Source organism: Pelodiscus sinensis, chromosome 31 (assembly GCF_052426305.1).
Source record: "Pelodiscus sinensis isolate ZL-2025 chromosome 31, ASM5242630v1, whole genome shotgun sequence".
In the NCBI taxonomy this organism is placed as follows: Eukaryota; Metazoa; Chordata; order Testudines; family Trionychidae; genus Pelodiscus; species Pelodiscus sinensis.
This window is the reverse complement of record NC_143082.1, coordinates 12,315,444-12,341,879: the sequence shown is the minus strand read 5'-3', so window position 1 is coordinate 12,341,879 and position 26,436 is coordinate 12,315,444. Positions and strand designations below refer to the sequence as shown.

Below are 26,436 nucleotides of genomic sequence, written 5' to 3'. Positions count from 1 at the left end.
AGTGCTCAGTGTTAGGCAAAATTTTAATCTCAGTCTAACTCTGGCCACTCTCCAGAACGGCTGATAAAAATCAGGCTTTATTTCTCCCTGCAGCTGGAAGATGGTGATCAGAACGACTGGGTTCTTAGGGTCTGCTCTCTCGTAGTCTTTGGTGGAAATTGTACAAAAACGTTTTCTGAGCTAGTCACACATTTCAGCCCCGCTGGCTCTGGAGGAGAGACCAGGGAGGAGTAAGCGAGTTTGCACCTTAATTGTTATATTTATCAACTGGATCAAGAGGGGTGGAGAAGGTCTCCGAGGGAGCTTTCCTGACCTCCTCGGAGGATCTCAGCACATCGCAGCAGACGGGCCAGGCCCTTCTGCCCAACCGGTCTGCGCCGCCTCCGGGCCTCTGAAAAAAAAACGGCTCAGCGGTTTCATTTCACATCTGGATACACAAACACCGTCAACAGAACAGCAAGAAGAAGAAAAAAAAAAGCAACGAGCGTTGCGACGTGTGAGGTGGTTTTGTTTTAGTAGAAAAAGAACAAGCCTTTGGTTTAAACCTCAAGGGAGCAGTTTGCTGGGCTGCTATTGAGTGATTATTTTTATGCATCGTGGGCCTTGGTATGAAGTGGGGTTCCCGCCCCTCGCGCCCCCAAGCGATGGTCACCGGAGCACAGTCAGGCACTGGGTTCCCTTGTCCCGCCCGTGACTCATCTGTTTCTGATGGGCTGGGTTACCCAACGCAGAGCAGCGGGCCAATCAACACCAGGACCTACTGCCCAATCTATGTGGGAAAGGGACTGCACACCCTCCCACCCCTTTTGTGCACAGTGGCCCGGTGTCACTCTCACCCCCTCCCATCAGTACCATTAGGGTCCCAGCTGGAGGGGGGGGGGGAGAGAAGGTTTGTTTTTGCTATAAAAATAAAATAATCGGGGCTGCAGCCTGCCTCTCTGCCTGCTCCCTGGAGCGGGTGAAAGCTTGGCCGTTGGCGACCAAGCTCCCTCAGTGCATCCCTCTCGCTCTGTCCGTGGACTGGACTGTTTTCAAGTGCCCCCAAGGCTCATGGCTCCTTCTAGGACTGTAACGTTTTCCATTACCATGAATTCCTTTACTCTGGTCAACAGCAGCAGACCCCACAGTCTCACCTATGCTGCTGGCTTTGCAAATCCCAGAAGCCAGCAATCACCTTCCCCCCTTTCTTGGGTGTTTCCCTACAATAATCAACCTAGATCTCAGTTGCCTCACATTTCAGGCTACCAGTCGTAGCAGCCTGTGGGGGAGAGCCAACTTTCAACAGAAGTCACTTTTCTGATGCAAATCCCCCCGCCCCCATTGAAAACATCTCTCTAAGGCAGTGGTGGGCAAATTCCGGTCGACGGGCTGGATCTGGGCTGCAGGGTTAGTCCGTGGCAGTCCCCCACCTCCATATTTACCCGAGCCTCTGCAGGTATCGGAGGATCGCAGCTCTGGTTGGCTGCGAATCGCCGTTCCCGGCCAACGCGAGTGGCGGGAAGAGGCATCCCAGTCCGTGGACGGATACTGCTGCTCCAATACCTGCTGAGGCGCAGGTAAACATAGCGGCGGTGGCCCGCCAGGGACTAACTCTGCGGGCTGCGGTTTTTGTATGGCCTACCCCTGCTCTAAAGACACAATCTGCTTACACGCGAGTGCTAGAGACAGTTTCCACATCTCTGCTGTGCCACGCAGCCTCACAGCTACCTGTGAGCCAACACAACCCCACAACAAGCTTTCGCATTGGAAGTGCAGCTCTTTAGGGCTCACACGATTGACCCAACTCCTCGGTGCAAACAGGAGCCAGACGTGCTCACTGGGAAGCTACAGAATCAGACGGCCGAGTGCCCGGCCGTGATCCCTGGGAAAGCTGGCGAAGAGGAGGAAATTCTTCAACTACGCGGCACAGAACGAAACGGCGGGATTAGATTTCTAGGGGCTGACCTGGTTCCTTCCTTCCCTGGATGCCGTCTCCAGCCTTTCCACACCACCAGATCACCAGGCAACAAGACCAAAGACCTCCGGGGATCAGCCCGAGTCGCCAGCAGACATGGTCACCATCATGCCTGCTAAAGGAAGCCAAGTGCTTTGGGCAGGGAGCAGACACCAGTGGCAGGCGCCTAATCCAGGGCTGTTTCTTACTCACACTTGAAGAGCAGACCGAGGGGTGACACAGGGGGAGCCAATTCAGCCAGCGTTCTTCCCCTCAGCTCTCAGAGAGGTACGGGCTTGGGGGGGAGGGGGGAAACGAAGCTGTCACTTCAGGATGCTTGCTGGCCTCCTGGCTGAAACGCCTTCGCCTCGTCACGGGCACAGCAGGATCCCACCCGGACCCCCCAAGCCTTTACCCTCCCACCTCTGATCCGAGGCAGCGTGTACTGAAAAGCCACGAGACTCGGAGCCCTGACGTGTCTGTGCAGGGCCACCTGCCTTCGATAGGCGGTGCTGCGGCAGCTTCAGCCCCATGCTGCTTTGTGCGTGCTGCCCATCCTCTCGCCCTACAGGAGGTTTCATCACAGAGCTGTCAACCAGCCACTTCCCCGGCGGGGACAGAGAGTTCCCGGGGCGGGAGGCACTATTCTATGTTCCAGGCAGGCCACAGAGATCCCCATTAAAGCGTGGGGGATATTCACCTTAAGGACACCCACTGTGGCTAGCTCATGGCCTTCCTGGCCAGGGGAGTTCTTTACTTTAGCACCTAATTTGACCCGATGGCAGCTTGACAGGCAGTTTAGGATTGAAACCAGCGAGAGTCCGCAGGAAGGGGCGGGGCGAGAGGCTTAAACCGTCAGACGCGTGTTCATGCGTGTGCGTGTCATGTCGCACGCTCACGTGTCTGCGTGTGCTGCCGACGTGTGCTTGAGGCTTCCGCTCCTCTCGGCAGAGAGAGAAATAGATCAAGTCTCTGACAAAAATTCAAAGAGCTTTGGGAGAGAGTTACAATGAAATAAAAAAAGCTTAATAAATAACTAAGGGACCACTGGGAGGGAGAAGCACAAAGAATGTAAAAAAATCCATTAACCATATTTAAATAACTCCGTTTATAAAAAGGCAAATCGTTAAGCGCTCCCCTCGTGATTTTTTTTTTCATTATTGATTTTTTTTAAATATTTTGTAGCCAAAGTCAGTGCAAAGGAGTATAAAAGAAAACCAAGTCCATGCCCAGAGGGAGGGGCAGAGCTAGAGGCAGTGGGAGGAGATTGGGGCAAGGGGGCAGGTTGGAGTTAGCCTACTTTGTGCTCTCCCCGCACTATATGGGAGGAGAATTCGTACCGATCCTGGCTGTGGTAGCCACAGATGTTGCACTCGAAAGGGTCTCTGAAGCCGTGGCAGCCCATGTGGATGGTGAACATCACGTGGTCCAGGAAGAGTATCCGGCAGTGCTCACACTTGAAGGCTTTCACCTGCTCCCCTTCCTCGTTCACCACGCGCAGGACATCTTTGGCTGAGCTGGGCGTTGCTCGGGCAGCCGGGGTGCCCTCCTGCAGTTTGGGGTCCTCTTTGGCGTAGGCTGGGCTCTGCCGGCTGCTGGTGCAGTTTCCCACCGGCAGCTGCGAGGTCCTCTCTTCGTGGTTGCTTTCAGTGTCTGTGGAATCCTGGCAGCCGTTGCTGGGCGACATGCCCGGGTCACGCCCCCGGTACACGATCTGCGCCCCCTCAGGAATGTCCTCGTGGCCTTCCGCAGCATCTCGGCTCCCCGGGATTTCCAGCCGGCCCGGGATGGGCTGGATCTGGGTGTAGACGGAGCTGATCACAGGCGTGATCTCCGAGATGCAGTTTGTGGAGGGGAGCCGGAGGGGGCGCAGGTGCTCCGCCCCCACAAACGACAGCGAGCTGCCGTAGCTGGGGTCCATGGGGTGGTGGGCAGCCACCAGCTCCACGTCCTTCTCGAAGCTGGAGTTCACATCGAAGGGGAGGTCGGAGAGGTTGAAGCGCATCTGCTTCTCCCCTGGGAGCAAGGAGCAAGGGGTCAGGCCCCCAGGGCAAGCCCCACCCGCACTGCAGTGGCCCTGCGCCTAGGGACCGGCTCCACTCTGCCCAGCTCAGCCTACGATCCCTCCCCCGGTGCAACCCACACAGGCCTAGGCCCCATTGCTCAGCTCCGCTGGTCTGCCGGGATCGGGACCAACCCTGACACTGGGAGTGCTGTGTGTCTGGGGAAGGGGGACTCAGCAGGGGGCGCCCTACCCTTTTACAGCAGGCTGGGGGCACACGTTGACCATGATGTCCCAACACGGCCTGATGCTGGTGGGCAGCACACAGGCCCCCAGGTCAGTCCTCGGAATGACATCCCCTCATCCACGCCCCTGCTGCTTCCTTCTGAACACCACTGTGGTCCCAGTGCGGAAAAGGTGCCACCGTCTCCCTCCCCAGAGGTGGCTGCATTTTGGGGGGGGAGGTGGCGGATCCCGGTGGGATGACAGGTGCTGGGTAAGGTCAGTGGTGTTCGGGTGGACAGGGCCGTAGCCCATTCAGAGTGGTGGTCACTTCCTACACGAAGGGCCAAAGAATTGGTGCTACCTCCACCCTCACCTGTCCCTCTGCTCTTTCCGGGAAGCACGGGGGAGCCCCTTACCCACAAATTTCTGAGGTGTGGAGCGTTTCCGTTTGGTGAGGCTGTTCGCCAGCCGGTCGATAAACGTCGGCCGATCGGACGAGGGGTGAAGCAGAGAATCCGGCACCATCTCCAGGTCTCGCATCTCATCGCCTGCCAAGCCAAGGGAAAGCCGCTCAGTCAGGATCCAACGGGGGAGGGGCAAACAGGGAATCGTTCTCAGGTGAGGAGGGGGGACCCCTCTTGTTCTCCCCAGTGGCGTGTCCCGCCAAAGGAGAAATTCCCCTGGCTCTTGGCTCTGCAGCTGCCCTGCCCCGCGGGGAAGTCGACCTTCTCCCAAGCAGAGCTTTCTGGACTAGGGGCCAGAGACCCGCTACTGCCAACCGAGCCTCCACGGACGGCGCTGAGGTAACACGGCATTGAACCCTCGTAGACGGAGCGCTGCAGGGGAAGGACGGGCCTGGGGTGCTTCTCAAGTGGCCTTCCCCCCTACTCCCAGCGCGGCACCTGATTCACACTTGGCACTGTGTTGAATCTGGCTTGCAAAGGCCTCCGCAGAGCCCTTCCCTTCCTGTGGCTGCGAAGCACCAAGTACGTTTCTGGCAGCCTAGAAACAACAATGATGGTGCGGAAAATTCGAACTCGAGGCTGACAGAAGTTCAGACAAACTGGCCTGTTTGCTACCGTCCCGTGCGGCGTCAGATCTGCCATCTGGCCAGGGGACTATCCTGCCCTGGCTGGGGAGAGCCCAGGAGCAGGTCCTGGGGATCTGCCAAAAGGGAACTTGACGGAAAGCCGCCTGCGCGACTAAAGCACCCTAGCGCTCCGCTTCGACGGCCCGTCAGCCAGGTTGGGCTTCGCGCGCAGGCTGGGACTGTGCCAGCATTAGGGCTGCTTTCTTTTCTTTGAGCCAAGGTGCGGAGGTTGTACTAGCCAGCTCAGTTTCGGTTCCACCGAGCTGACAGAGGCACGCCCACGCCACCAGTGCCTGGGCAGGCTGGCATCCTGGGGACTGGCGTGTGAAGGAGAGCGCTCCGGAGGGGCCGTCCGGGGAGCTAAAGGAGCTGGGCCCCCTGCTTGAGGCTGTGAGGTTGCAGAGCACAGCTGGTCTGGGACTGATCCATTTGGGGATGTTTGTTTGCAAGCCCCCGGCTTTGCACGGCTCAACCCTTCGCTTACCAAGTAACAGAAAGTAAGAACAGCCAGGCTGGGTCAGACCAAAAGCCCATCTAGCCCCGTATTCTGGGGGTCCAACGGTGGCCAGTGCCAGGCACTTGGATGTAAGCCAAGTTCCATTCGCTAGCCTCCCCCGTTCCGGGAGTCCCCATTTCACAGCTCGGGAAAAGAAAGGGGAAGGGACGTGTCCCGATTCTCAAGTCGGCGGTGAGCTGGGCACAGACCCCGCATCCACACGCCCAGTCTCCTACTCTGACCACTAGCCCACATGCCTTCCACAACCAGGAAGAGACGTCCCCAGTCTTGACTCTCCCTCCTGCTCGAGCCACTAGCTGTCCCTGCCATGGCCGAGTACTGACCTGGCTGGCTGGCCAGCGATGGGGGCTCAGTGTTGAGACTCTGCAGGTAGTTGTGGCAGCGCTCCTTGTGCTCCTCCAGCGTGCTCTGCTGCTTGTAGCTCCGGCCGCAGTAGTTGCATTTGTAGGGCTTGCCGACTGTGGGGGAGGAGACTGGAAAAAATGAAAACACAGATCCTGGCCATCAAAACAGATACTACCCGGAAGCCGTCATGGCGACATGCAGGCCAGCCACGTGCGTTGCAGCAGCTGGGGCGGGTGAAGGGCGGAACGTGTCTGGGATGGAATCGGACAGGCCCGCGGAGCAGGCGGAAACCGACGTGCCGTGGTGAATCAATGCAGCATGGCTGACCTAGGCTGCAGACTGGACAAACCCTTCTCGCAAACTCCAAAGGGGCCCTTCAGGCAGCTCTCCGCCTCTGCACGTTAGATCCGTAAGAGCTTTTCTAAAACACTGTCACTCGTCTGTACAGTGCGCCATTTCCAGGGCTGGCGGTAGAACCCAGCAGCCACCCCGCCCCAACCATGTGCAATCATATCAGCCCACCACAGTGTTACTAAATATATTCGAGTGACTTCAGTCTGAGTGGATCCCACTCCCCCTTGCTGAAGGGCTCCCTCCTCCCAAGCAGTCTTCGCACAACGAGGTGTCAGATGTGTCTGGGGAGGCGGGGGGAAGATCTGAGCATCTGGAAGGCGGATTTAAGACACAAGCCTCCGAGCCGTCCTTTACCAGCACGATCTCTGTGGCGTGTCCCTTCTAGGTGCCCAGCCGCCCTGTCCTTCGGCTCTGGTGTAAATGCAGCTGGCTTGCAGCATTGGACCCCGGAACCCAGGGCAGTACTTACAAGTGCTGCCCCAGCCCTGCTGGAAATCCCCAATGCTTTGTCCCATGTCCGCACACGCCTGCTGGGCCTGGGCAGCTCTCCACAGAAGAGTCAGCTGTTTGCAACTGACTGCGGTGGAGAGCCGGTAGGTTCTGAAAGCACTGAGTACGATAAGTGCTTAGGGATGGGGACGGGGCAACACTCGCACCTCTGCCGATTTTCCCGCCGATGGCTCTCAGGTTCGGCTGCTCTGTCCTGCTCGGTTAGGGTCAATAGACCCAGCAGAGCCACTAAACATTATGGGGCCACACTAGCCGATCACCGGACAGGTCGCACTGATGACTCAGTTTGGAATTTTTCATCAGCTGAACACCCTCCAGAGGTAGATGGATTTACAGATATAACCGGTACACCCCTGCAGGGGCAAACAGCCGTCCTAGGTACCTGTACACCCCTGCATGGGCAAACAGCTGTCCTAGATACTGTTACACCCCCGCAGGGGCAAACAGCCATCCTAGGTATCTTTATACCCCTAGGTACCGTTACACCCCTACAGGGGCAAACAGCCATCCTAGGTACCATTACATCTCTAGGTACCGTTACACCCCTGAATGGGCAAACAGCCATCCTAGGTACTGTTATACCTCTAGGTACCGTTACAACCCTGCATGGGTAAACAGCCATCCTAGGTACCATTACACCTCTGCAGGGGCAAACAGCCGTCCTAGGTTCGCCAAACCCTGAGCGTCCGTTGCCGTCTGTACTGAGGACAGGGCAGTGCTTTTGCATTATTTTATGACAACGTGCTGCATTTTGATGAATCCTGGGCACCTCAGACCAGCCATGAACAGAGCTGCACTGTGCGAGGCATTGTACAAACAGAGCAGAGGACAGGAAAACTTGTTCTTCACAAACAAGGCCCAGGGGGATATAGACACAAGCAGAGCAATCAATGTGACAGCAGCAAACGTCCACTGGGGGAGGGGATGTTTGACAGGCAGGGATACACTCAGTGGAAGGAAAGGTGAAGGGAGAAGGGGGCAGACTGTGGAGGAAGGAGAAGGACACGGGGGGGGGGGCAGATGTGGAGCTGAGGCAGATGCGAATCCTGCAGTTAGATGTAACGCGCCTTTTGCGACTCATTCGCTCTTAGCAGCGACACTCAAAACCTTTGATCCCCCCACGTGCGGGACAAGGGCTGAGAGATCACATGTGTTTGCTCTCAGAGGAAGCCGGACGCGGCCCAGACCCTGCGCTGCTGCGGTAGGGACGACAGAGGCTATTTATTATGCCCATCCCGAGGGTGATTTTGGCCACCGATTGCCCTGGTAGGAGCTGCTCTGCCCTGGCAAAGAGCTGGACCCTCCAGGTTTTCTGACAAAGATGTTCTAGGGAGCTTGGAACTTCCCTAAACCCTTTGACACTTGTTCTAGGTAAGGGGTAGCCGTCCCAACGCTCCACACGCCGGACGAGGCCTGTGCTCTGGAGCAGCGGGGGGACTGTACGCTGCTGGGTGGCATGGTACGTTGGAACCAGCGCCCACCAAGCATGGTGGCGACAAGCCACCTCCCCGTGTCACAGCTGAAGACCCTGAGGTTATGCAGCAAGTCAGCGGCGAAGTGAGGACAGAACGCGGGAGAACGTTGCCAAATGCTCGGCCAGAAAGGGAAGCAAGATGGGGGGGAGCAAACAGTGCACAGCTATCGAACTAGAAGACCCCACGATCTACAAAGGTGAAGGTGAACCAGGGGAAAGTGTGAGGTCTACAGCGAGGGCCTGCGAGCCAGGATTCCTGGGTTCCCTTTTAGGCAGGAGCCACAGTTGCATTCTGCTTTGCAGTCTACCTCTTGGAAATGGTGCAGCATGCACAGGGGCGGGAGAGGGAAAGCGTCCCTCTGCTAAGCCAGCTCCCAATTCCGGCCCCATCTACGAGACGCTAGAGCCCTGCCAGCGTTCTCCGAACCGCCCATAGGAAGTGCCTGCGTGGAACGAAACTGCCGCTCATCAGATACGGTAGCGTCTGCGTCACAAATGCACCATCTTGGGGTCGGAGGCTCTGGCGGAGTTTTTCCTCGCTGAAACCACCATGGCTCAGAGCTGCCCAACCCAAGCTTTTTGAGTCACATTACAAAAAAAAATGGTTATTTGTTTTGCTCCGTGTGGTTTAACCTTTAACTACTCTGATTTTTCAAGAAAAAAAAAAAAAAAAGTTTGCCCCTCATCTGCTCACGTAGCTGGAACTTTAGCATTTCAAGTTTTGCACTCTCATAAAAAATAATGCATCATCACTTCCTATGTATAGAACGCCTTTCATTGGAAGGCCTCAAGGTGCTTCGCACACCTTGGGTCAGCCTCAAGTTTCTGGGACCTGGGAAACTGACACACGGAGCTAGCAAAGGAGGTCAGCGCATCAATGGAAGGACTGGCGATTGCTAGTCCTCTGCTACACCCCTCCAAGTCTCAAGGCACCAGGAGAAGAACCTAGAGTCATGCTACCCAGTTCTCCAACAGGAAAAAGATCCTAAGAGAATACATCCTAGGGTTCCTCATTTCGCTCTGAGTGGGAACACTGTATAAGAACATAACATAAGAACATAAGAACGGCCGTACTGGGTCAGACCAAAGGTCCATCTAGCCCAGTATCCTGTCTGCCGACAGTGGCCAGCACCAGGTGCCCCAGAGAGGGTGGACCGAAGACAATGATCAAGCGATTTGTCTCCTGCCATCCTTCTCCAGCCTCTGACAAACAGAGGCCAAGGACACCATTTTATCCCCTGGCTAATAGCCTTTTATGGACCTAACCTCCATGAATTTATCCAGCTTCTCTTTAAACTCTATTCTAGTCCTAGCCTTCACATCCTCCTCTGGCAAGGAGTTCCACAGGTTGACAACACGCTGTGTGAAGAAGAACTTCCTTTTATTAGTTTTAAACCTGCTACCCATTAATTTCATTTGGTGTCCTCTAGTTCTTCTATTATGGGAACTAATAAATAACTTTTCTTTATCAGCCCTCTCCACACCACTCATGATTTTATAGACCTCTATCATATCCCCCCTCTTGCCTTGGGGGTAAGGGTGGCAACTAACTGACCTGCAAGTGCAGTATCTATAGCGGGGCTCACAAGCCAGAAGAAATACACCTATATAGTCTTAGCTGCTAGAACCACATCCTTGTTCTGCATTCGGTACATTTAAATTCTAGCCAGAGAGCTGAAATCATCTTTGGTCCTTTCCCATTCTTTATGAAATGCTCCACATTACTGCTGTGGCCCCAGGTCGTGGGTTACCGGTCAAATCTCTCACACTGTTGCACCTTAGTTCCAAGATGCCAAGGATTTTACATCCCTATCTTGAATGATCTAAACATCAAAAAGGAGTCCTACAGAAAGTGGAAACTAGGTCAAATGACAAAGGATGAATATAAACAAGTAACACAAGTACACAGGGGCAAAATTAGAAAGGTGAAGGCACAAAACAAGCTCAAACTAGCTAGAGGCATAAAGGGTAACAAGAAAATATACTATAAAAATATATTAGAAGCAAGAGGAAGCCCAAGGACAGGACAGGAGCATTACTCAACGATGAGGGAGAAACAATAACAGAAAACGTGGAAATGGCAGAGATGCTTTATGACTTCTTAGTTTCAGTTTTCACCAAGAAGGTTGGTAGTGATTGGGCGCCCAACATGGTGAATGCCAGTGAAAATGGGGTAGGTTCAGAAGCTAAAATGGGAAAAGAAGAAGTTAAAAATTACTTAGACAAGTTAGATGCCTTCAAGTCACCAGGGCCTGATGAAATACAACCTAGAATATTCAAGAAGCTGACAGGAAATCTGAGCCATTAGCTATCTGAAAACTCATGGAATACGAGATTCCAGAAGACTGAAAAAGGGCAAATAACGTGTCCACCTATAAAAACGAAAATAAGAACAACTCGGGAATTACAGACTAGTCAGTTTATCTTCTGCGCCAGGAAAGATAATGGAGCAAATAATTAAGGAATCCATCTGCAAACATCGAAAAGATAATAAAGTTATAAGTAACAGTCAGCATGAATTTGTAAAGACCAAATCATGTCATACCAAGCCGATAGCTTTCTTTGATAGGAAAACAAGCCTTGTAGATAAGGGGGAAGTGGCAGATGTGTGGCCCAACCCCAACCCCCCATTCACTCTTTGCTCTGCACCTTATCTCCCAGGCAGACCCCTCACCTCCAGCCCACTCCTGCACCCACCTTCCCACCCAAATCCCAACCCCACACCCACATGACCTCTATGAGGAGAGGCTGAGGGAGTTAGGTCTGTTAAGTCTTCAGAAGAGAAGAGTGAGGGGGGATTTAAGAGCAGCCTTCAACTTCCTGATGGGAGGTTCCAAAGAGGATGGAGTGAGGCTGTTCATAGTAGTGACAGATGGCAGAACAAGGAGCAATGGTCTCAAGTTGCAGTGGGAGAGGTCCAGGTTGGATATTAGGAAAAACTATTTCACTAGGAGAGTGGTGAAGCGCTGGGATGGGTTCCCTAGGGAAGTAGTGGAGTCTCCATCCCTCGAGTGTTTAAGTCTCGGCTTGACAAAGTCCTGGCTGGGTTGATTTAGTTGGGATTGGTCCTGCTTAGGGCTCTGAGGTCTCTTCCACTCTATGGCTCTATGATTCTAAGCCTGCTTCCCAGCAACCCTCTCCCACGCACTGAACTTCTCATTTCTGGCCCCACCCCAGAGCATAGTGGGGCCTCCAAATCCTACTAGCCCAGGCTCCCCTTGACACTGGTGTGTGAGGGGATTGTGGGGAGCGTTTTCTTCTCACTGAGGTGGCCTTCAGTTAAGATTTTTTCTTCTTCTCACCTTTGTGTGGGCCCACAACTGATTTTTCTTAGAGTCAGCAGCTCCTGATCCAAAAAAGGTTCCCCACCCCTGAACTGCAGAAATGGTCTGAGGTAAACGGGATGGAATTCCATAAGGACAAACACAAAGCATTCCACTGAGGAAAGGACATTCAGTTACATACATACAATATGAGAAGTGACCGTCTAGGAAGGAGCGCTACAGAAAGGGATCTAGGGGTTATAGTGGACCACAGACTCAATATGAGTCAACTGTGACTATGCTGCAAAAAAAAAAAAAAAATCAAACATTCTGGGATGCATTAATAGGAGTGTTGTGAGCAAGGTGTGAGAAAAAGTTCTTCCTCTCTAGGCTGTGTTGATGAACACTTAGCTGGAGTACTGTATCCAGTCCTGGGCGTTACATTTCAAGAAAGATGAGGGACAAACTGGAGAAGGTCCAGAGAAGAGCAAAAAAAACTATTAAAAGCCTAGAAAACATGACCTAGATTGAAAAAACTGGGATTATTTAGACTAGAAAAGAGAAGATAGAGGGGACATGATAACAGCTTTCAAGTAACTGTCTTTTAGATACGAGGAGGAGGAAGAAAAATTATTGACTAACTCCTGATGATAGGACAAAGGAGCAATGGGCTTAGGAAGGAAAAATCAAATGCACGAGCCATAAACTGGGGAATAACTTTGTAGGTGGTTGGACTGCTGAAAAGCTTCAGGGGGTTCTAGTGAATCACAAGCTGAATAGGAGTCAAGAAGGTGATGGACAGGCAAAAGAGGCCGACAGTATTCTGGGGTGTTTAGACAGGAGTGTTGTAGATACACCACAGGAGCGAATTGTCCTACTCTGCCCAGCCCTGGGGAAGCCCCGGCTGGATACTGAATCCAGTTCTGGGCACGGCATTTTCGGAAAGACGTAAACAAACCAGAAAGAGTCGAGAGGAAAAGCAAAATGACTCTCAGGTTTGAAAACCGGAGGAAAGGTGACAGGTTTAGTCTGAGGAAAAGACAAATGGAGGGGAGGGGGGCTGAGAACAGGCTCCAATATGTGACAGGCTGTGACAGAGGATGGTGACCAGTGCACGCCCACCGGAGGTAGGACAAGGAATGGGCTTAATCTGCAGCAAGGTTTGATATTAGGAAACCCTTCGGAATAGGTTTCCATTGTTGGGAGCTTTTAAAAGCAAGCTGGACAAACCCGACAGGGTGGGAGCCGGCTTCCCTGGTCCTGCTGCAGCGCAGGGGCTGGATTTGCTGACCCTGCGAGGGCCCTGCACTTCTAGGACTGTGCGAGTCACAGGCAGGACATGTCTGGCTTTGGACTGCAACACAGAGAAGTTCTGGGCTCTTGGGACGATCAAACCACAGTCAGGCTCTTGGAACCAACAAGTCTGTTCGTTTCCACAGGAAAGTACCTTGTTACAAATCACTTTGGAGGAACTGGTGGCAGCTGTAAACCCTTTCTCCTCCCTCCCCAGCTAAGCAGCATTATTGTCATACAGCAACTGAAAATCTGTTTAACCAGCCCCGAGGGAGACGGGCTAATGTAGTCTGCAACCGCAGACAGGCAGCTTTGTGTTAGAAATATGAATTTATTTCCCAAATCTTTAGCTATTTAGATGCTAAAAGTTCCATTCCCTCTCATTAGTCTAGCTCTCTCTGCTCTTATGTAAACAGCTCCCTAAATGGCTTGGCTTGGCTTGTTTTGTTTTTAATCTGCATTTATTTTGGCATCAGGAAAATCTTTTGAAAACCAGGCTGGGGTCCTGAGCTGGTTTTTCTAGGCCAGAGTTTTGAGGATCCAGGATGGAAAACCCCCTGTTCACCCTCTCTATTGACTTGGCCTCTAGTGGAGGCTCCTCTGGACAGACAGCTCCCAGCTACTCACAACACGCATGATCCAGACCTGCTCCCATTTGCAAAGGACTCTGGGTTTCTACCATCATTGCCTGTAACACTGGGACAGGTCTGAGCACAAACCTGTTATTTCCTCTTACACACCCGTGCTAACACACCTCTGCTGTGCCCAGTAGTGGTTTGTGACAAAGAGGCAGGATGGTGTAATGGTTATAGAAGTGGATTTCTGTTTACTATTCCCAGGCCTTCAATTCATTGGCTTTGTGACAAGTCGCTTCATATCTCTTCCTCAGTTTACCCATATGAAAAACAGGTGCACTACCACTTACTAATTATGTCACCTGACCGAACGCTCTTTTGGCCAGGAACCGTGTCTGGTTCACTTGTCTGTAAAGCACACGCTGCTGGAGCCAAGCAAACGTCGGGTAACGATTTCCAGGAAGTAAGGGGGTTCTTTTGACTATCCAGTCTCAAACTCCCCAGGAAGGAAAAAAGTTTCTTCAGAAAAAGGCTCTTCAGTAAACTGGGGGAAGCTCACATGGGAACTTAAGCTGCCAGTTCATTTATTTACTGGGCTGTGAGAAGCAGCCGACGCTAAAACAGAAGGCAGTCTCTGGGATGGAAGTCTCATCACAGCTGTCCCACCTGTGGGATGTGGCTTCTGATCTATTTCAAAGCACCGCGGCACCTTTGATCTGACGTAAAACCTCACTGTTTTGGGCAGCTTTATTTTCAAAGATGACAGCAAGAGCATGCCCAAGGGGGACGGCATGAAACGCACATGCCTCTGGGTAAGGGGGTGGGCAAGAAACCCAAGCCCCAGCCCCTGGTTTCTTCCAGCAAGGCAAGGCAAGGCAGCCACCTTTCTGTGGCTGAGAAATCCACACACAGGTGAAACTTCTTAATAAGCAGCTGTTATCGGGATTAACGTTGTTTGATATTCTAAACGAGATCAGGGCCTGTCCAATCTCCATGCCTGATACAAGAAGAACTAAGGCCTTCTCGTCCTTCGAGACAGGGGAACATTAGCGCCGTCCTTTGACCGCACCCAGCTGGCAGGGTTTTCACCTCTGCAGACCTGGGTTTGGATCCCGAGGGACTCTGCTATTGCCAATCTGAGTTGGAAAGCGCATGGGTAGCAGGACAGAGCCCGACAGTTGATGGATTGCTGCAGTGGAGACGTGCCTAGCCACCCTTCCAGACCAGACCGGCTGATCTGTCCCGCATATAACTGGGCGTTTGGTACGTCTTTGCTCTGAAGGCAAGGCCTAGAACAGGGAGGCTGCCAGGCTACCGCTAGGGTGAATGGCTCCTTTTCTCAAGCCCCACGTTCATAGGAAGGTGACGAGACAACAGCCTTGCTGACTCTGAGCTTTGCATTGTGAACTCCACGCCGTGTCAACTGCAGGATCCCTAGCCAATGGCCCAATTCCAGGCCACCTGCTACCAGAGGGAACTGACAAAGGCTGATATTTTCACCTTTAGAGTCGAGGCTCCCAAAATGGGACTGAGTGACAATACATAGACCAACCCACAGGACTCCTTGCCTCTACGTATCACTAAGGCCAAGAGCATAGAGAACTAAAACAAAGAAAAACATATAGATAATGAGACCTTCCAGGTTCAACAAAGAAAATAAGACAAAGAAGGACTCATGCTCCAGGGCATGTGCCAGGCACCTGCCATCGGGGTCAGGCAGTAACTTCCTTTAAGGACAAATTATTCTTAAGTGTCCACTAGGTGTCCTTGCACCTTCCTCCTGGGGACTGGACATTGGTTTAAACAAGTGACCACAGGTCTTCCTCTGCCCCATTTCTGTGCCAAATATCTGCACTTACTGCTCCATTCTGAGGCCATTCATTAGCAGCCACGCCTCTGCTATTATTTTTAAAATCCCATTTAGTCACACTTCCCCTGTCTGGAAACAAACCACGCCAGACAAGATGGAACGCAGCTAGTGCTCAGTGCGGTGGCTAGCTAACGGTCTGCTCCCTAACAGATCAGAGCTGGCTGAGCTAAACTCGCTGTCACCATGAACAACCAGAAGAAGCTGGAGGTGGAAGGAAAGGCAACAGCTGATGTTGATTGCTGTAGACTGAAGGCCTCTTTGGGATGACTGAAGGCCTGGAGGCAAAACAGGCCACAGCTCAGCCAGCCTGAACAGCAAAGCCCTGGCAATGCACAGCGGTGTCTGTGCAGAGGAGAGAGCCGTTGCTGTTACCTCGTTTTTCTCAACCTCCAAATGAACCTGGATAAAACAGATCAGCTCCTTGCTCCCTCTGGAGTGAGTCTCATTAAGCTTTCTGCTCCTAGCCATTGCCTATTTTATGTATTTATTGATTGATTGGCGGGGACAGTCTGGGGGAATGATCTTGTTACTGGCTCCCTGCAGCACAAAGCCATGAATCTCACTTCGTCCCGTTGGGTGTAACCAACCAGGAACAGCATTGAGATGGTCAGAAAAGAATTGTTAAAACAGAAACTTTGGCCAAATTCAGTCCCGCGTTTCACCAGCAAGTCGACGTAGTTTTGCTAAGTTACGGTTTCTGCAGAGATACCCGAGTTTGTTCCCTGCCCTGCGGAACCGTCCAGAGATGCAACAGGTCCAATCCCCCTCAATTGCTGTCAGCGCCCTCAAACAACGGAGCACTGAAACGCAGAGGCGTTGCCAGTTGTGGGTTAAGCAGAGAGCAGCCCCACGAGTCTTGCTCTGGAGTTGCCTCAGTTTTTGAACACGTCCCTTCGGCATCTCCAGGCAAGTCACAGGTGGAAACAGACACGCTCTTAGAAGGTAGGGAGACAAAGTCTTTGGCCCCGCTCCAAGAAAAGCGTGGTGGCGACAAGAGGCCAACAGATGTTGAGACTTGGGGCTCTCCATCTGGCCCACAGAAGGGGACAGAGCTCTGTGGCAATGAGCAAAGGACCTGGGCAGGACCCTGATCAGAACAGCTCCCACAAAGGTTTTTTTTGTTTTTTTTAAAAGTAGAGGAAGCCAGCAAGCGAGACACCTGTTTCCCTTTGGCACTCAAGCAGTTAAACAGGAGAAAGTGACAGATGACTTCAACCACCTGGGTGAACTTTAGAACCCCAGAGGAGCAGACACTCCTGCAGACAAAGCAAGGGAAAGCCAGCAGGGCTGGGAGAGAGCTGGTATCTTGCACTCCCACCCCACGCCCTCAGCCTGCTGTTACATCACGGAAACAAGGGGGAAAAGCCCCGTTGAAAAGGCCAGGCTGAAAAGGACACTGCCAAAACAACAGAAAACCCCCGGCTGTTTGTTTCCGTCGGGTAGGACCACCCCAGCTCTGCACCTGCAGCTGGCCAGGAGCCAGAGCCAGGAGGCTCGACATGAAGGCTCGACTACTTTGCAGTATGGAGGCGTGGCTCCCAGAGACCACGGAGAGCAGCGTGCTCAGCGCCGGCCAGAGCCAAGCAGAAAACGCTTTGTTTTCAGTCCATACGGGGAAGTTCTTGGCAAGACACCAGCCTGGCTCCCACTGCACCCAACTCACCAGCTCAGCAGACTGAGGTAGACACAGAGTCACTCGCTCAAAGTCACAGGGCCGGTTAGGAAGACAGGCCTATGCACGTGGAAGGCTGGGCCAGTGGGACCGGCACCAACTGGGAGATGGTGCAGAGAGAGGCCCTGACCACTGGGAGGCGCTCAGGGACTCGAGTGAAGGGGGCGGGCCAGGCGAGATGGAACCCGGAGCTACCCACCTGAGTGCGTGCGGAGGTGGCCGGTGAGCGCGTCTCTCCGGCGGCAGGCGTAGTTGCAGAAGGGACATTTGAAGGGCTTCTCGCCAGAGTGCAGTTTGATGTGGCGCAGGAGGTTCCCCTTCTGGGTGAAGGAGGCGCCGCACTGGTTGCAGTGGAACGGCCTTTCCCCTGAAAGACAAGCAGCTTGTGAGACCCCCTGCGGGGTGGGTGACAAAATCCTTCCTAACATTGCCCCAGAATTCCAGGCTGGGCGGGGGGTCGTCAGACTGACAGCCTTGCAGCCCCGGGTCTATCCAACAGGGAACACGTCCCCCAGTCCCCCTACATGGGAGCTCCATTAAGGGCCCCCAGCCCATCCAGTCCTTGGCGCCTGCACCTGCTGCTCACCCGTGTGGCTGCGTTTGTGCACCATCAGCACGTTGGGGCCGATACACACCATCCCGCAGATGTCACATTTCAGCTTGCCGTTGGGGAGCCGGATGCCGCCGGGAGAGTGAGGCTCCTGCCCTGTGCCGTCGCAGTACCCCAGGGGCTCGGAGAGGGAGTCCTCCACAATCACGCTGTCTTCTTTCTCGATGAGGCGGTCGTCCTGCGACAGCAGCCTGCTGGCTTCTTCATCACTGTACATTTCCACCTTGATTGAGTTTGCTACAGGGGGATGGGAGGGACAACAAATACATCAATTCACACATGGTCAACGGGAAAAACTCAATAGGCAATTGAAAAGAACTAAGAGTAATACCACTGATGTTCTATGCGTCACGGCAAGGAAAACAGGGAAGAACGCGTTAAATTATTTGCTTGTCAGGCTCTTGATTGGTTAAGGGTGCATAAGAACACTGCTTCTCCCCGTATTTCCCAGATTGCTCCCATTTCCACAGGAAAATTGGGCAGCTGCTGACCACAGGGCATTAAAGAATCTGATGGCTCGTGGGACCCGAGAGATACGAGGCCAAAATTGAAATAGTGAAGTGGCCAAATGCAACCAGAAACTTTGCTGGTTTTGATCGTCTGGGTTGCCAAGCAGCGATTGCCTGGCTGAGAAGGGGTATTCAAGAGGAAGTGGACGACTAGGAGTTCTGAAAGCAGTCACCGGGCAAGTCCAAGCGCTGACAGCAGATCGTGAATTTGCTGGCCAGCCGCACGGCAAAGTCACCTAGGCCCAGAACACGTGCATGAGAATGAAGGGATGGCTGGGATCAGTTGACCGTGGTAGATGCTATGCCCTGGGATACTGAAAACTCTTGGAACAATGCGGAGCCTCTGGAAAGAAGAGGGTTTGTGGAAGCGGGGCAAAGACACAGGAATGGGGCATGCCATTATGGAGGAGAGCTCTACAAATGGGGCCTGGCCAGACTTGCCAGGGGCCAGTGAAACACAAGAATCAAGCAGTAGAAAAGCTGGGGCCATGGAAAAGGAGTGTCCAGTAGAGGGCCTGCAGCAATAAGCCTGGCTCACCAGGCCAATGGTGAGCTCCCCTGGGCCACACCAGAACCCGCCCCATCACCTCGAATTTAGGGCATCCTTTATCCCACCTCTCCCAGAGTGGGCAGGACTTGAACCCGCCACCCTGCCCTTGGTTACACGCAGGGCTCCCCTAGCCTCCCGCACTGCTGCCTCTGTATCAGAGGCAGCAGCATGGGGGAGGGGACAGGCCAGGCGGGAACCAGTGTGCCCAGGGAGCCGGCTTTTAAGCCGCCTTCCCCGCCCCCACATGTAAACATGTAACCACTGAATTTTTCAGCGGTTACATGTTTACCTGAACATTTGCATTTTAACAGCCACAGTGCACACCTGGAAGTACAGTACCCCGTAAGAGCACCCCTCCTCCTGAGGCAACGAGGAGGAGAGCATTAGCCACAGAGGTCTGCAGGGATAGTCAGTGCGGCACTTTGTTTCTGCCAAGGGAAACCTGTCCAGTGCAGTGTTTCTAACGGACACCACACAGTATACCTGATCTCCAGCGTGTTTCCCAAGCCCCCTGCCTGCAAGCTGCACCCGTGCACACGGCCTTCTGGCTGCCACCTTTCTTCGCTCCTGCCGCATCCCCGGCTGAGACTGGAAAGCGGAAAGGAGCTGCCAGCCGTGACCTACATTCCCAGCTATTCTAATGATCTGTGGAATGCCACAAATCAAACAACTCTTCAGGAGACACACAGTGACTGGACAGCGACGACTCCCTGCTTATTCCCTTGAGAGCCAGGTAGAGCACCGTGGGCAGAGGAAGGACTGGGGCTCCCTGTCCCCACATTTTCTGATCTCTCCAGACCCCTGGTGTTTCCAGGCCAGCCTGGGAAGGGTAGTTTTTCAGAGCAGATGGGGAGACCCTTTAAGTGTTGGTCACACCCTGAACAAGACAGGGCATTTCCAGCTGGGTGTTACTCTCATGTGAAGCACATTTCCCCTGGAGAGCAAGGTCTGTGCATGATTCAGTTTAGAAGTTTCCTGCTGCATTAAGCTGTCCCCAGGAGTCAAGAACTAGAGGGAATTCCTTCCAGGGATTCCTCATGCTGCTCTTTAGACAGCAATAGCTGCTTCTTTGTAATGAAGCCCCCACCCCCTGTTCTCCTAGTGCTCCTGCAAGAGTTGGAGCCGGCCAGTGAGCGGGTCACCCAGCGGAAAGGCAGACCACAGCTAAGCCACACAGGAGTTTAATTGCTTCCCTTCAAATATCAGAGTCTTTATTTCTTCCATTTAATGCACTAGATGTGGCTGTTCCCGATCTCTCAGCATGTGGGCATGCCAGGAAATTGACTGGCCTGAATTTCAGACTACAAGATTCTCCTGCTGTTTGGATTTCCTCACAGAGCCTGCAGTGCCTCCTGGAGACGGGTGTGAGGGCTGCACATGGGACTAGTCACCATGAACTCCTGGCTAGTGCCAGGTTTGATGCGGACCCAACCCCTGGAGCAACGCAAGGCACAGCCTTGTGCAAAGGGGGCTAATTCTCACCTAACGTCTGGGGGACTCAGTTAACATGGGCAACACACTTTCAGGGTCTCGGCATGGATTTAGCGCTGTGTTTCCACAAGAGGCCAGCGATTTGAATACCAAGTGGTCAATGGGATTAGAGCCTTAATGAGCCAAGTTTTGGATTTGGGGTAAGACTGGGCAGGTACATTTGTTGGGGATAGAGATGTAATAGTGTAGTCGATTAACCAATAAGCAAAAGCTTATAGATTAATGCTACATGCTACACGCATTCCGGCCCTTACTAGTAATTTTTTTTAGCAGGCTGGCCAGCAGCCCAGCTCAGTCCTGGCTTGCGACAGGTCTGGGCAGGAGCACAGGGTAACAGGCAGCCAGTCCGTGAGGGGAGCTTGTTTTTAAACTGGCTCCCCTCGCAGACCAGCTCACAGCTGGCACCCCACGCTACTGCCTCTGATACAGATGCAGCAGCGTGGAAGGGCAGAGAACTCCTCAGGAGTGGAGCCGGAGCACACTGGCTGCCGGCCCTGCCCCCACGGACTATAGAACAATCGACTAACCAATAAGAATTCATGAGGTTACTCGACTATTCAATTAACCGATATTTAACATCCCTCGTTGGGGGGTGCATCGGGATGCTGCAGGTTTTCACTGCCCTTCGGTGAGATGGCTGTTAGGATCGAGGGTGGCAGATTCTACTCAAGTGACCACCTGGGACCACAGGCTCAGCACAGACACTCTTCCGCCATTCTGAGTTCCATGTGCCACCAGTGAATCCTAGTCACAGCCTGAAAGTGACCGGTCCCTACTCCCTGACTGGTGAGTGTATGGTCAGCAGTGGGATATGCTGTAGGGCTCAGTTGCCTGTACTTTGTGGCCTACGGGCAGACCACAGCACAGTTGAGGTAGCTGCTTGGACTGAAGGATGGCGAATGCTACATTCCCTTTGCACTTCAATGGAGCCTTTCAAGCACTCTGTGAGATCAGGGGATCAGCCTCCTTTCACAGACTGGGAGAACTGGAGAAGGGAAGTGATTCATTTGAGGTTTCCTTATGGCAGCGGCAGAGCTGGGTTCTGGCTCTCCAGTCTCCGCTGTAACTGACAGACAAGGCCATCTCCCAAAAGCCTCCTGAGGAGATGAACACAGCTTCTGCTTGGACTTGGGCACTAACAGCTTGACTGGCATGCCACCGGTCGAGGCAGCTGCTGGATACTGGCTGGGCTAGACCGAGGCTGAAATGCTTTCCTGAAGTTTAAAACCCACCACGTTCTGCCGGGTGCATCCTGGAGACACAGCACGAATGGACGCCTCTGTGCACAAACACGAAGCGAAAAGCTTCTCTCTTGGCAGGAGCTGCCCGGATACGCGGATGTTTGCTGCACTTGGATATTTTTCCGTCCCCCCGGGGACTGTTATTTTCTGTCTGGGAGGAGAGGCCAACTATTGTTCTGCAATTCTCTTTTCAGAACCAATGCAGAGCCCAGCCTCCGTGGAGTGCAATTCTCTGCTGGCAGAGCAGGTTATATAATATTCCCACTCCTCTGGGGCACAAGGCTTGTGGAGGAACCAGCTGTGAAGTCAAGTCAGATCAGGAGCAATACCATCACCAGCCTCCCTCCATTAAAGGGGAAGGGAGCTTGCTTTTTCTTGAGGTCGTTCTTGGTGGGATTCTCTCTCCTTATGTTCAAGTGAAAAGTTGGGAGTTTCCCTAGGCTTTCCTAAGCGAGAACTAAAGTGAGATTCATTGGGGGCCTTCTACCCATTTTTACAAGACGCAAACCACTGGCCAAATAATACAGGAGGAAAGGGAACAAACCCAGGCTAATTTATCATGGTGCAACCTTATTACTTTGGATCTCACTTGTCCTAGCACCCTTTGGGCAGCCTCCAGATCCACACTTTTGGGAGCTGCTGGAAGCACGTAATAAAAATGAATGAACTACACGGTAATTTCTCTTTTACAGAAAGTAAATCGCTCCTCTCCCTCTCTCCTGTAAGCATGTGATCACTGTGATCTGTATCACCTGGTCAGTTTCAATTTGGGATCAGTTTTGGGGAGAAATGCTGACTCCTGAACTCAGAGCTTGCCAACAAAGCAGGAATGAATGAATTCTCGTCTCTCTTGCTTGAATGCTATTTCTATTCAAGGAACACCAGGGCTCAGGGATACGCATGCTGTCGGGAGACTCGGCCAGGAAGCTGTGAACAGCATGTTTACAATTTAAACCTTGCTAAGTTCCATTTGTGCAAGGGTCATGCCATTTTTGACACATAAGTGAAACTTTAAATGTCTTGGCAATCACCACCGTGAAGGGCGGGTAAGCAGATTGGTGATGGGAGGGAAATCGGGAAATCAGACCTACTTATTTTACCAGGTGGCCTCTGCAATGCATTTTAAAAAAGCAGCTTAGTTCCCCATTGGGCCGTGAAGAAAGATTTCAGCCACAACGCAGAGACGGAGCTGAAAAGTTTCACCTGAGAAGTGTGTCCAAACCCTACTGTGCTGGCCCACCCCTGCCCAGCTCAGCACTTCTCCCAGCCACACGCGCACACACACATCACAGGAGAGTCCAAGAAAGCAGTGGCTGGACGCAGACAAGACTTTAACGGGCACACGCCAATTTGACTCCATGCCATGATGTTAAAGTCACATGGAGGGGGCAGACAAGGTTTCTAGCTAGTGCTGAGACTAGATCGTGAGCCGAAGGAGGAAAAAACCAAAACCAAAAAGCAGCAATGACAGGAGCTGGGTGGACTTGACGCCTGCCACCTCAGGTGAGCAGAGGTTGCAAGTCATCATGGCTGGCACCAAGATGGCCCATGCCTTTGATTTTCACTGGATCGCAGCAGGCACTTCCCACCTCCCACCGTAGTTTTTACGCCCAAGGTTAAGAGTTAATGTTCGCCAATGCGGTCAATAGATCTAAGTGCTGTTTTAGAGCTGCTGCGCCTAGCTCTCTGCTTTGCCCATTCCTTCACCAGCCTGGCTCTGCGTAGCCCTGGACTCAGTGAGCTGGCAAGGAGAGAGCCCTCTGCAAGGCTCCTGAGACACATGTGCTGTCGGAGTGTCCGAGGGCAGAGCCGCTCACGTCCAGAGTCTCCTGTGAGCTCTCGTTTCAGACATTGCTAGCTCTTTCAACCATTTGTCTGGAGAGGTGCGTACAGGTTGGTGTCCCGCTGGAGAGATTCGTTTCCACGCACCTAGCGACATTTGTAAATCTCCCCAAAACAGCCATTCTCCTGCTACAACACACTCCCAGCTGCTTGGCTTCTCTAGCCACACATGAGCAACCTGTCGCTGGATCCCAGCACAGAGAGACTTGCCCTAGGAATCACACCTGCTCCGACACCCAGTGAGGGGGAAACTCCATGGCCCTGTTTCGTTTCCAGTATATCGGACCCGGTGGTTGCAACAAGCACTTCGTTCTTATGCAGCCCCAGAGGTTTTCCCCCCCACAACGCAAATGCCTCTCCTGCTAACAGTCAGGCATGCACAGCTGGGTTGGTTCTGCGCCAACAAATCAAGCTTATAAAGGGAGTATGGAACCAAGCATGCTGTGGTTACACACAGGTGACTTTAATTCTCAAGGCAGAGAGGCTGGTAGCTCAAGAAAGAATCCCCACTGCAGCTCTGAGCACAAGAACTGAAGTCAGAATTGACCCTCTTCAGTTTGAAGAGTGAAATTCTAAAGGAAGCTTTCCCGGATGGCTTCACAGAGAGCCCAGCCTTAGTCCGGTGAAGCCAGCTGCGTCTGACGAGCACGGTGTACTCACCACTCAGGGAGCGGCTCGGGGAGGAGTGCTGGCTGTTTGGGGTGCTCACCGTGGGTCCCACGATCGCTGAGCTGAACTCCTTCTCCAGAGACGAATCCCCACTACCTTTGGGAATAAGAAGCAGGGAACACAGATGAGAGGGGGCCGCTCCTGCCGGCTTTACAATCGGTGTCAGTCAGTGAAATCCTCTCCCTCGTAACCTAAGCAGCGAAGCCCTGAAAAGAGGTTCCAGCTGGACCTCCTGCCCTTCTGTTTGGGTGTCGGAAGACAAACACCGCTATGCTGCTGAAAGACAAACCCTTTCCCACAGGGGGCAATAGAGCGGCCAGGGACCTAGGCACATTCCAGGTGCCGTGCAAACGAGGCGTGTTACTTTGCAGCGAAATGGTTAGTGGACAGACAACCCCCAGCGCGCTTGAAAAGATGCACACATCTACGTGCGAGGACGCCCGCCGGGCCTCAGCTGGAAAGGTGGATCACTGGCCCCTTGGCTTTGCAAGCGTCTGGGACTGCTCCCAAGGGAGCCCTTTGCAAGTACAAACATGGCAGCAGTCGGACAGGCTGACGCTCTCCCCAGGCAGGTCTGTTTTCTGTAGCACGATGGGGACCGGGAGCCAGCTCATGACACGGGCTGGTTTGCCGTCCCAAGCACCGTGTCTTTACTGAGGGTAGACCTTTCCCGCAACAAGGCAGCTGTCACCTGGGAGGCCGGGCGTTAATTCGATCCGGCAAGGGTGATTCCGGTCTTCACCCTCCTGAGATTAGCAATGCGCTGCACAGCTTCCTGCCCGGACAAACCCTTGCCAGCCAAGAGCCCGCCTGCTGCAAATGGACCTGCAGGAACCTTCGGGCGCCACGTAGGTTTCATGCTCCCAGGCCACATGTCCCCTCCCACCACCACTGCTGTGGGCTGCGTCGCTGTGGCACGGCACGAACAGCTTGCAAGTAGCGATGGGATGACGGAGGCTGTAGCCGTGCGAACTTTTGATGCAGATGGTAATGCTGCTTCTAATGGCTGCATCTGGGTAAACCCTCGTCCCGACACACATGCCGTCCAGCTCGCCCCGTTGTCTGAGGGGCCACAGGGAACGCGGCATAGGAGGCCATGCCGGCAATGGGAGTCATTTACCATAAATGCCCCGAAGTGATGTGTCAGGCTGCAAATCACCACTTGGCACAGAGCCATGGTGCTGAGCTGGGGCTGCCCAGGCAGCATCCCCCCCCCTCCAGCCCCACCCCACAGCAATACTTTAAGGAAGATTTTTCTGTTCCTCTGCATAAGGGTGGTAGAGAAACCCCCGGATCTCCTCTCTTCCTCTCCCCCATGCTTTGACTGGCTCAATAAGCTGTTGCCGGCAAGTTTGAGTCATGCTAAGCCAACACACATCACCAGCAGAAGCCACACGCCCTGGATACCAGCTATTCGCTCCGAACTAGGAGAGGTTAACGAGAATTTCAAACCACCAAAGAGAACACTAAGAAACCCAGTGATGCTGCAGGGCTCCGGCAGGGCCATTTCACGCTCCCTAAGAGCTGGACCCAGCATTGTCTCAGCCCCGCCGACACGCGCAAGGCGTTACGGCTGGACGAGAAGCACGGAACATACGTTCTACAGCCGGGAAGCCTCTCAGAAAAGACACAGCAGTGGGGAGGGAGCGGAGGGGCAGTGGCACCTAATCTCTGCTCAAGGCACTTAGCACCTCTGGTTATAATCACCCTCTGATCCTTTATCCCTGGCAGCATTTGCCTTTTTGTCATTCTCCCACGGTCAGAAGCCTGCGGTAGCATTTCAAATGGTCAAGTGTTTCCCATTCCCTCCCACCCCCATCTCAATCTCCATCCAAAGAGATTTCTCCTGCACAGCATGTTAAAGACACCCCCCCCCTTTCTCCTCCCCACCCCCAACGTAAAGAGACAGAAATGGCACAGAGTCATTCCCCCCCGCCCTCCCATTTCACTTACATTATTCTACCTTGCTGAAGATACCCTGGAGTGTTATCACAGCCAACTCCTTGGAAACAGCACTGGAATACAGGCTGTGTGTGCATGTCTGCATGGCAGTGGTAGGGTGAACTCAGCCACTCACCTTCCAGGAAGAAGAGATTCCTGGAAGTGAGAGAAACGGCCGTCATTTTACAGTCAAGAGGCACAGTTAGCAGGAATTCAGGGCTGCGGCATCCCCTTTTGCAGAGAGGCACGCTCGCTCCCCCGGCAGCTCGCCGGGTGTGTGCACGTGTCCTAAAATAGCTCAGCCAGCGAGAGAGCCCGGCTGGGCCATCCCCTTAACAAGCCAGTTAAAGCAAAAAAAAGGGGCTAAGCCTAGAGCCCTGTCTCCATGGGGAACGGCTGCAAGCGCTAACAGAGCATCGCCCAAGACCGAACAACAATGCTGCAGAGAAGAGAACCCGCC

At 53.3% G+C, this 26,436-nt stretch overlaps 1 protein-coding gene across 11 annotated transcripts in view; it reads right to left on the bottom strand.

Annotated features, from left to right (window-relative positions):
- Positions 1 to 3,026: 3,026 nt before the first annotated feature.
- IKZF4 (IKAROS family zinc finger 4) overlaps positions 3,027 to 26,436 on the bottom strand; it is a 48,256-nt gene continuing 24,846 nt past the window's right edge. For 3 of the 11 annotated variants that reach the window (XM_075901918.2, XM_075901919.2, XM_075901925.2), the window contains 6 exons: positions 24,027 to 24,131; positions 17,710 to 17,970; positions 17,323 to 17,490; positions 6,091 to 6,240; positions 4,577 to 4,708; positions 3,027 to 3,949 (listed from right to left, as the gene is read on the bottom strand). In XM_075901918.2, the coding sequence (XP_075758033.2) occupies positions 3,225 to 3,949; positions 4,577 to 4,708; positions 6,091 to 6,240; positions 17,323 to 17,490; positions 17,710 to 17,970; positions 24,027 to 24,131 (1,541 nt within the window). In that variant the 3' untranslated portion in view covers positions 3,027 to 3,224. Of the gene's footprint in view, positions 3,950 to 4,576; positions 4,709 to 6,090; positions 6,241 to 17,322; positions 17,491 to 17,709; positions 17,971 to 24,026; positions 24,132 to 25,988; positions 26,133 to 26,436 lie in introns of all 11 variants that reach the window. The other 8 variants (XM_089774730.1, XM_089774729.1, XM_075901926.2 and 5 more) reach the window with 5 other exon arrangements.